Source organism: Akebia trifoliata, chromosome 7 (genome assembly GCF_017979445.1).
Source record: "Akebia trifoliata isolate Shusen 1 chromosome 7, ASM1797944v1, whole genome shotgun sequence".
Taxonomy (NCBI): Eukaryota; Viridiplantae; Streptophyta; class Magnoliopsida; order Ranunculales; family Lardizabalaceae; genus Akebia; species Akebia trifoliata.
The window spans coordinates 1642048-1653137 of NC_141381.1; the positions used below are offsets into that span (position 1 = coordinate 1642048).

At 35.0% G+C, this 11090-nt stretch overlaps 1 protein-coding gene across 3 annotated transcripts; it reads right to left on the reverse strand.

Annotated features, from left to right (window-relative positions):
• Window positions 1-3499: 3499 nt before the first annotated feature.
• Window positions 3500-11090, reverse strand: LOC147397910 (Pentatricopeptide repeat (PPR) superfamily protein). Of its 3 annotated transcripts, none has more exons than XM_086446984.1 (8): window positions 10791-11090; window positions 9500-9609; window positions 8054-8187; window positions 7846-7964; window positions 6419-6598; window positions 5957-6010; window positions 3768-3832; window positions 3500-3585 (listed from the first exon to the last, which is right to left on the reverse strand). In XM_086446984.1, exons 3-8 carry the CDS (start codon window positions 8183-8185, stop codon window positions 3542-3544), a joined length of 594 nt encoding a protein of 197 aa, XP_086303110.1. In that variant the 5' UTR covers window positions 8186-8187; window positions 9500-9609; window positions 10791-11090; the 3' UTR covers window positions 3500-3541. The 3 variants fall into 3 exon arrangements, with proteins under 3 accessions (XP_086303110.1, XP_086303109.1, XP_086303111.1); XM_086446983.1 differs by having other exon boundaries at window positions 9500-10007; XM_086446985.1 differs by lacking the exon at window positions 9500-9609.

Below are 11090 nucleotides of genomic sequence, written 5' to 3' on the forward strand. Positions count from 1 at the left end.
GATTTTTTTATGATGATCTCTATGACGAGAAGATCATCGTAAAACAATCAGTCCAATCTGAAACTTCTAACCCCGTCAAAAGTGATTTAGAATGTAGACCATTATTTTTTTTCCAATAATTTGTAAATCACTTTTGATGGACTTAAAAGTTTCAGATTGAGCTGATTTTTAGTGAGGATGATCTTCTCATCAAAGAGAACATCCTCACAAAAATTCAGCTCAATCCAAAACCTCTAACTCATATTTTGAACAACCATTGTTTTTACATATGTCCCTTGATCTGCCCCCATATATATATAGGGAGCAGTTCGGCAACCCTAAAGTTTGCCAAGTTTTGTGCCAAACATTTTTTGTAAATCACTTTTGATGGAATTAGAAGTTTTGAAATAGGCTGATTTTTTGTAAGGATGATCTCTACGATGAAGAGATCATCTTCACCAAAAATCAACTCATTTTGAAACTTCTAACCCTAGTTTACAAGTTGAAGAATCGTGGACCATCTAATTTTTGTAAATCACTTTTGATGGGGTTAGAAGTTTTGGAATAGGCTGATATGTGGTGAGGATGATCTCATCATAGAGATCATCCTCACAAAAAATCAGCTCATTCCAAAGCTTCTAACCCATATTTTGAAAAATGTTTGACACAAAACTTGGCAAACTTTAGGGCTGCTGAACCGCCCCCACATATATATATAACAAAGGGTCAAATTCGACAACCAACGAGTGCCTTATTCATCTTGACCATTAGATCACGTTAGCAAGAATAGAAGGCATATTTTTTATATGCTTTCAACTCAACCAAAGAACACAAACCAAGTTTTTCTAAATGTGCCCTATTCATCTTGTTTTGGTTTGTGTTATTTGGTTGAGTTGAAGGCATATTTTTTTTAAAGGTACAATTGCAAATTATTTTAAGGTGATGAAATCCTTGGAAACAAGGTTAAATGACTCCTAAGTTAATAAAAATACAAAAAGATTCCATGGTTTCGTTAACACTAAAAGTGAGCTAATGATCTATCTTGGCTTTTGGTGAATGGGACCTTTGAAGGGAAACTCAAAATATTCAAGATCATATTTCCTATTTGCACTTTGCTCTAATAATTTATACATATACACTCATCATTGGCATGGTAACTGAATTCCGATTCAACAATTATTTCTACATTTATTCCTCCCATTTCACTTCCAGTATTAAGGCTTGTGACATGTTGTCAGGTGGGATAACCATATTTAAGAGATTGTTTTCATCTGTTTTTGAGAAAAGAGTTTCACCTGGATTCATTGTTATCCAAAGCATAGATGTAGATGAAGATATTGACTTTAAAAACTTAAAGAGGATGACCTTGTTCATCACATAAATTTGATTTTCTTTCTAAATATCAATCCATCGTTATTATTTCATATAATTCTCAAGTTTATATAACATTATTGCATACAAATGTCTCCATGAAGCTAAAATATAACAGGTATAGAGCTGCCTTCCTTGATTCCTTGATGAGGACAACTACATGTCCTCCCAAGGTATGTGGTTAACAACATCAATATATGAATGCATTATAACCCATTAAACAAAACAAACAGACAGGGCACATTCTTTTCCCAAGGGTATCATTGACAATAATTTTTTTTATATTCCCATTGACTATCTTTTACCCAAAATATAGTTGCCAGTGCATTAACTTCATTGCACAACACGATATATTTAAGAAAAAAATTTAACCATGTGTTCCCAATTTCATTATAGTTTATGGTATAATCCAATATCTCACTTTTTCTTTAAAAAAATTTAAGTTCATCTACTGTATTGGTGAGAAAATCTTGAGATAAGAACTTTATAACCACTTCACAAGAATACTTACTCCACAAGAAAATGCTTGGATTGAAATCATGCATTAGCACTCTATGCCAACCATGCATTAGTTGCTTTCTTTTGCATGTGAAGGAATGAAATATAGTAAGAGACCTTGAAATATATTGAAGATGAGGGTTTTTGTCATTTTTCTTTAATCTATTAATAAATACCCAACGTCCAAGGTGTACGTTATCAATTTAAAATTTTGGGGGATATCTCAAATACTATCAAATTGTGTGAGAAGATATTTAAAAAAAAAAAAAATTGATGTATAATTGAGTTGGTATAATTTTCTACATGGAATGAATCCACAACCTATCGTACCACAAACTAGTTCGCTTCAAACCAGTTCAGAACTTTACTAACAAATTGGGTAACCCTGTTTTTTAACTGACTTCCCATGACACTGTGCTAACGTGACAGTATACAGAGAAGCATAGATTTTTTTCCTCGGGATACAAGGAAGAAAATCAACAGTTCTCTGCCCACTGCCACATCAACAGTGTCCAAGGAAGTCAGTTCAGCATTTTCCATCTAATATTCATGAACATCCTACATGATTAATTCAAGAGTCATGCTGGAGTTACCTCAGCGGGAGCCACACAGTGGACACCTTGAACTGGTGGCACGCACATGTCCGTAGATGCATTTTACTCATATCTCGAAGAAAACACACGGGTATACACGCGCCACGTCACGCTGTCCCCCCGTGTGTCCCCCACTGTGGTCACTCCAGCATTAATCTTAATTCAATGCTAAGAAGTTAGAACCAACTGGGCCAACTCAATTATTCTATATTGTAGATGTTATGTATCCCACAGCTCATTTTGGTTTACAGGCTTCATATTTGCTTTGACCTCATTTTGATTTTATGTCTTGTAAAATTGAAAATGCACCTAAACAAAAGAAAGAACATTGCAGCATCCATTGTGCCATTCTAGACCTTTGGTGCTGATGAAAAAAAACCCATCTCATTAACAGCATCACGAATCTCTTTTTCATGCTTCGGTGCAAAATCCCTGCAAAGCAAAACAGTATTATCTGCTAATGATGGATTTTGAACCATAAAAATTCTAATTTTTTGTGTGTTTTAAAGCATTGGTATATGATTTAAAAGTAATTTTTGCAATTGATTATAATAATAAAAAAAATAACTCTTAACCATTTGTGAAAATCAAGTAGTAACATTGTCTCCAAGACAATATCGTACTTGTCATTTTCATCATTATATTTTTGTTTCCTCGTAAATTAAGTAAGATTTATTTTTGAGAGCTGCTATTGACACCCCAATTAAAAATAAAGAAAATCAGTGAATGGATGAGAATAAAAGTAAAAGTTGGGGGAGGGGTCTATTTTTTGGTTTTAGGATTTTATATGAGCCAAATCATAATTGTAAACAACTACTAAATTGTTTGACCGAGTGTTTTGTAATGTTGGAGCCAAACCCTTGTAATGTTTGAAGAGTGTGTTTTAATCTTTAATTGGGGTGTGACAAATACTTAAAGAAAATTGGGGTGTAATAAGTAAAAGTTGTGGTGCCAATAACATCTCTCTTTTCAACAATTTTCCATTTTTTTCAGAAGGAAAAGTTACCCATGGTGTAGGCAATCCAGCAGCAATTTCGGCAGCCCCTTTCAAAGCTTTGTTTTAAAAGACCAAAGAACTGAGATTTGATTGCATTTGAGCGTCAACTGATTTCTTCCGGGAATATAATGTCAAAAATTAATTGCACTGCGCAAAGAAGGTTATACAATCAGATACGAGAAGTAGAGACTAATTACTAATATAGCAATAGTGCTGAGCGTCGTGTTAGAAAGTACCACTGTCACTGCTCACAACTTTGTTTAGACTAACCAAGAAATTTATAAACTAAAAGCCAACATGAATTGAAATTGAACTTGAAATTCTCATACCTTTCTCCCTGGGTATATTAGGCTGATCAACCAAGAGTTGTTGGATTGCAACCAAATCAATGGCACTGCAATATAAACAATCCTATAGATTTTAGAAGCCTTAAATGTTATGAACCTCAAGAAACTAACCGGTAGTGCTATCAATGGATCGGATCAAACCCGAAATCCACTCCATTTCAATGACTACTGGTACAGATCAAGGATTTAGGTTTCGATAAGGATCTTGATTTGACAAGAATCCGATCTGATAACTAATTTTTTTTTATCGAATTGGGTTGGATTAGGACCAATCTAAAAATATTGCTTTTTGGATCAGATCAGGAACCATGAATATTATATCGGATTGGATTCAGACTTAAAAATGATGTCTGATCGGGCGGGATCAGATCTAGGTCAAATTTGGTACCAATTGATCCGAACCCAATCCATTGACAGCATTAGCCCCAGGGATAAAATATATTGACACCAACCTAAAAAAAATGTTTTATACATTTTATATTCCTCAGACCATTCTATTACACTTTAAATATTTTAACATGAACCTCAAAGTCCAATGGTTTCCAGGATACCTATGAAAAAAAAAGGGCCTTAGACAACTTTTCGAAAGCATATTGGAGTCGGGAGGACAATTGGAGCACACCCAACCATGAATATGGAAACTTCAGGCTTCAGATTGTGTAGATTGAAGATGTGGCCCAAGCCCAGCCCATGACATAGGGAACTAGTTGAGAGAGAGTACGCATAATTAAGAAAACAAGGCACACCTCCATAATAGTAGGGGTGGTTGCAACTTGGTTCAGTTTGAGGTCAAATTAGAACCGAACCGACACAAGTCGGTTCTACTAAATAAGAATCAGAACCGAACCAAATTCCACTGGAACCAAACCAACCCAAACCGAATTCAGTTCTACAGATTGCCAATATTCTATAAATTGTTAGCAATATTTTTTAATGGAAAAGAAAACATAAAATTTCATACAATAAATCACAAATCTATCCATAAAAAGTCGTGAGTTTATTCATAAAAGATCGCTAATTTATGTCATAACTCCTAAAATAAGTATTATATACATATATATTTATTTATAAACTACGGTTCGATTCTCGGTTTGGTTCGGTTTTATAAAAGCTTGATCCAAGAACCAAACCAAATTGATCGGTTCTCCATTTTCATAACCCGGAACCAAACCGCAACTTGTTCCAAACCACCCCAAAGCTATCGGTTTGGTTCGGTTCTCGGTTTGAACCGGACCAAGGTGTACCCCTACCCCATAAGGCTGCAACAAGACCTAAATCCTAACTAAGGATATCTGATGTTACAAACACTATCCCATCTAAATCAGAAATCTTCAAAGAGAACTCCTTGAAAATTTCAAACCAGAAGAACGGGTCAAGAATAGATATTATAGTTATCTTGGATAAGGTGTTCGCAACCCTCGAATAATCGATCATTTCTTTCTTTCATAAACCCCAACCAATGAGAAAAGGGGTTATGATCTATAAAGTCCTCTTGGAAGCAGAAAAGGGAAAACCAAGCCGAGGCACCCATCAAATACTGCAACAACAAAGCTACAAAAACAAGTGGAGATTCCACAGAGAGAGAACATGAGGCCAAACATCTTGAGCACATGTACAATGAGAAGAAACACCAGTGTACTTTGATGCAGGTAGATTCCCAAGGAAAAAAAAGAAAAAGGATTTTGTAAGAAAAAAATGAAAAAGGATTTTGAAAGAAAAGATGTGACTACAATCAGCCTGGTACTCGGACATTGGCCCAAGGCATTTTCTCTACCCCTTCTTACACTGAAAAAGCAATGTCACCTTGCTAATTTGTCCTCCATAAACGCCTGATACGGAGGAATCAGATTTCTAGATATATAATTCCAGAATTAAACGTATCAAGAAGTGCAACCAATATTCAGGAAGTGTATCAAAGGATAAGTGTGATGATCAGTCCAGATTGACCAAGAAGGTATATGATCCTCTCTTTTCACTTCCTGTACAGTTTTATCTGGCAGAAATAAGCCCCTCAATCAATCAATGGTTTCTTAAAGAATTGTTAGATTTTTTGAAGCTCCACAATGAAGAAGACTGACTTTTAATTTTACAACCCATTTATAATTGAAGAATTACATTCCACACATATTCTAGGAAGATGTTGGAGGGGTAAGGCCAACCTCTATACATACCTGGGTGGTTTGTTTGTCACAAGTGATGAAACTATCGATGTTTTGAGAAGGTACCTGAAAATTAAAATTTGATTCAGTCCCCTAAAAATTAAATCTCATCGTACAAAAACTAACACAAACAAGAAAATGAATGCCTTCTTTATCAGCTTTCTAGCATAAAAACAGTCCCTTGAAAAGTCCATACAAAAATATAAGCAGAAAAGGAAAGTAAGGTGGGAAAGATCAAGATGTCATGGGTTGGCACATCATCCTTATAGTCCTAAAAAGCTTTAAATTTCAACTCTTGGTTAAGTTGGTATTTTTCCTTGTTCTAGCATCAAATTTACCTTCAAAGGCCACCCCCTCCCTTCTCACACACAAAAAACAATCTTATATTTGTCAAGTGGTTCAAAGCATACACTAAAAAATTCAAACCATTGCACAAGGAGAAGATTTTGAACTATCCTTCAAAAATGTTCTTACTCATAGGAATGCATCTCGTGAAGAAGTCTAATACCCTCCACACAATATGCAATACTTGGTCGAATCCCAATTCGCAGCTGCATTTGATTCTCTGTCAGTGGCATGGGTCCCCCTTTCAAGAGTTGTCTACCATCTAGAAGAATCTTCTCAAGAGTCGCAACGATGCCACAAAACTCTTTCCTGAATTTTTCATACACCAAAAGTTGAAATTAATAAACTAATCCATACTACCATGACCAAACAATGATGCCAACCTCAAGGGTCCAGACCGAAATGAATTTTTTAAACCCAATACAAGCATCATACTTCCATCATACGCCTTGCAAGAGGGTCATCCCTAACTTTGGGACACTTTGCAAGATGTGACTTCTTTTGCCTACCAAAATGTTGATTCAATAATCCATGCGCACATAGAACAACACTGGTGGTGACCCATTTCTCTCGTGAACACCAGGGGGATCTCTCACAAGAGAACTTGCAAACTCATAGGATTTTCCTCGACATGTACCCTATCTCCACAACATTAAATGAAGTCTAGTTTCAAAAGTCCAACTTGTAGGTATGGGTGTCAATTGGGCCATCGGCCAACTAAACTGGCTCATTCCAACCCATTAAATATGGGCCAGGAAAGGCCCAACAATGCCCAGTCCAGCCCGGCCCACTTGTATCTCTTATATGTGTATATGTATAATTAAATATACGATTTTACAACAAAAAATAACCAAAACACATTATAAAATAACAAGTTTACTAACATCTCTATCCACCTTTCAATCATGATGGAGATGGACCCTATTTTGATGGACCGTAATATCAAACATCTCCAAATGATATCGAAAAGTAAATGAATATTTATTTATTTTTTTATAAAACCTGAAATCAACCTGAGGCCTAACTCGGGCTCGTTAGGGCTGGGTTTGGACTTAGTAGGCCCGATAGAGGTGTAGGGCTGGTTCAAGCTATGCCTCTTTAGGGATTTGTTAGGGCTCAACCAAGCCTGCTTGAACCCATACATTGACAACCCTACTTATAGGAATAAAGCTCCATGGTTCTGAGATCTAGATAACTTGGGTAAGATGGTCAATGTGAATCTTCCATCACATTGACTTGTCCGACATCAAATTTGACTTGACTAAGTTTATGAAAACTTGGCCGAGTCAACTAGGGCTTTATATTTTATATTAACTGATTAATTTTTTATTGACTTAAATGTTTGTAACATATGCAAAATATAGATTTTGTGAATGAGCATCTACTATCCACCATATAATACAACAAAATAATTATTATATTATTTAAATATAAATTTAAATGGTTTGACTTGTCTGAGACGAGATGACTCGAATGAATCAACTCGGTATCAATGGGAGGCGAGATGAGATACCTAGTTTTAACTTATTTTCTTAAGAAAGAAGAGGATGACTCACATTGTCTCTTTCATAGAACGAAGGATTGTTTCCAAAGACATCATCTGCTTCCCAAGGATGGCCTCTTTGATACCATTAATGCAATTTAACGGACCATAATTTTTAGGATCTTGGAGCATCTGATCATGGGAAAAAAATTACAGAGAAGAATAACAAGAATTGAAGTAAATATATAAAATAAATAAATCATTCAAAGGTAGAATAATACCGGCAACCTCTCAATGATCGAAGATGCATTTCGAAACTGAGTAAGAAAACGAGATTGAAGTTGGTCCCATCGATCCATTTCATCTCTAACTTTTCTAAATTTTTGTTGGTATTTCTTCACCAAAACCTCCATACCTTCAAAACCAAATTGTCAAATAAATGAAACCCTAGCTTTGTAATATCTCATGGATTAACAACTGATTTTTTGAACTAAAATTAGGGTTCACATTCTAGGATTTTAGAGAAAGCACGGAAGAAGAGTAGATTAATGATTATGACCCAAAGAGGCATAAGTGGAGAGAGAAATAGAAAAGGGCAATCTGAGATGATAGAAAAATTGAGGGAGAAAGCAACGATTTATTTTCTCTTGAGGTTGAAGACGAGGGCATTTATGCCATTTTTTTTTTTTTTGTTTTCAGAGAAGAACAAGGTCGTCCAATTGAAAACACGGGGCATCTCAAAATCCGAAAGAGTTTGTTAGAGCTGGTATTCGCACACCAACGTTTTACTAGTACCATGCCAATCAATTCAATTATATACGCCACATCAAATAAGGAAATGTGCTTGCAAAAAATGGGGAGTCCATATCAACCTTTTAATGACAAAATTATCAGTGATGTTTATAACCATATCATTGGAAAAGTAAAACCATGATACTAAACAATGTCTTACACACCAACATTTTCATTTTTCATATGTTAAGCTTCAATGTTGTATTGCAAACATGCAGCCATGGATTCATTCCCAGTTTACCCACCAAAAATGGTAAAATTATGCCTAACATGATTTATAACTAAGATTGGGGATTTTCTCAGCAAAGTGTGTAGTTTATAAACTTTGATGCAAAAGATTTTTAAATATTTTAAAATCGAATAAAATAAAGCTTTTACATAACTCAATAGATTAGCTTAGCATTATATAATTATTTATTCACTATCTACATTCATTATGAGGAGTAATTAGGTCCAAATCGATTGTCCAACACAAGTAAACGTGATGCCTCCACAAGTTACAAATCCTATAACCACAATAGATTAGAGATCAACCTGAAAGAACATAATTTATAATAGTTGGAAAGACAAACAAGTTAATGTCAATCATAACTCATAAGTATAATTACAATTAAGTAATTAACAACTTTTTAAGGTTTATCTTTGGACTGTAGAACATAATATTTTGTTCTAAAATTAGATATTGTAAAAGACACTAACCTGAAAATTAAAAAATTCCAACATCAAAGTTTGTTTTATCTCTAAAGGTGGTCAACATTTAAAAACGATAAACAAAAATGTTTTAGACTTCATGTTGTGTGCAATCAAATAGAGATTCCTTGCATCCAATATTCTCTTAAACGATTCATCAAACACATTTGATGCAACACAAAAATCAAGCTATAAGACCCACTTGAGAATTTCTCCCCAAGTTTTTGGTTAAAAAATGAACTTACCTCAATGATTGACTTCAATCAATGGAAGAAGATGGCCGGATCTATGGTGACGTTCATTGGAGAGCAGCAATGACAGGCTTCTCACTTTAGTTTTTTTGGGTTTGAGAAACCTTTACAGTAAGAGACCGTTTGTTAAACTGGAAAAATAATGCTGAGGAAGCTATTGTTTACCTATCTGTAATAACAAGACAACAGCTTCCACAAAAACCCTAATAGAATGTATATCTAACCTTCAGATGAAAGAGATGTTGGACACCACCTCTCTCACTCTCTTGGCTTGCGAAGACGACGAAGTTCATTTAGGTTTAAAAAATATAGAGATTTACTGGACAGACGTCACTGTTTTCTTTTTATTACAAAAACTCCCTTGGAGTTCCGACAACTCCAGGAAGCCTTGCTTTATGAAGTTTGTTACTCACCAAACCTCACTTTTTCAATTTCGTTACCCGACAAACCTTTTAATAGGATCCACGTCGTCATACACTTTTAAATGTCCATTCTACTAGGGCTGTCAACGGATACGTATCCGATCGGATAGTGGTATATCCGAATCCAAAATTTTTTAGTGATATCCGAATCCGATCGGATATCACTAACTAAAATTCGAATTCGTATCCGAATAACTTATCGGATATCCAATATTATCCGATTCGAAAACTATCCGAAACTTTTTTACTATTCGAAAATTATTCGAAACTTATTCGAAAATTATTTACTATCCGAAAATTATCAACAGAAAGTAAACTCAAGAGAGAGTGCTGGAAGAACCACATATAAGATTTTCAAAAGTCCGTCATAAATTCTGGGAGATTTTTAATCTCTTAAGGATTATGCAGTTGGTCATGAATATATATGAAGTGAGACTACTTTTACTAGCAACTTAAACCACTTAACAATCACATTTAGGCTTAGCATTTCTACCACATTTAAAAACACCGATTCAAACTTCATTAGAAAGAAAATTTATGATCTTTTCATTTATTTTTATCTCTTTGAAGTATTTTCACAAACACTTGCAGAGCAAAGTTTAGATACACTCAAAAAATAAACCAAAATCACCATTCAAACCTTTCAAAACCCTTATTTCCTTCAAGATTACTATGCTGTTAAAAGAACCCAGATTCAATTAAACCACAAAATATATATAAAAATAATTTTACTAAAAATCTAAAATTAGGAAAACAATGGGCTTACTTACCTCTCTGATTAAACCCTGATGTAAGTTTAAATAAAAGCGTTACTAAAAACCTGAATCAAAAACCAAACCCACTCGTCATGTAAGATTACTTACCTTTCTGATTAAACCCTGATCATGCTTAGATCACCCTCTCTCCTAAGCTCCCGTTCCCTCTCTTTCGATCTCCTTTTTTACTTCCACCTCCCTTTGTTTGCACACCAAATCTTATTTATAACAGACTAATCCTTTTTGTAAAGGGGTTGAGATCTTCACAGCGAGGGGTTGAGGTCGTGAGGCGGTGCCGCGACGAAGAGGAAGAGTTGAGCCGCTGCCTGAGATCGTTGAAGAAGAACGACGGAGCGAGAGTTTTCGACTTCGACAGAGCTTCTCTAAGTTCTAAGTTAGAACTTCAAA

Excerpts from the sequence above, each read along its gene's own strand:
- LOC147397910 (XM_086446985.1), bottom strand. The coding sequence starts at position 8,185 with ATGGAGGTTTTGGTGAAGAAATACCAACAAAAATTTAGAAAAGTTAGA. Across the intron at positions 7,965-8,053 it reads CGATCATTGAGAGGTTGCCG|ATGCTCCAAGATCCTAAAAA; the intron begins GTATTATTCTAC and ends TCCCATGATCAG. Across the intron at positions 3,586-3,767 it reads TAATATACCCAGGGAGAAAG|TGCAATTAATTTTTGACATT; the intron begins GTATGAGAATTT and ends TTCTTTGCGCAG.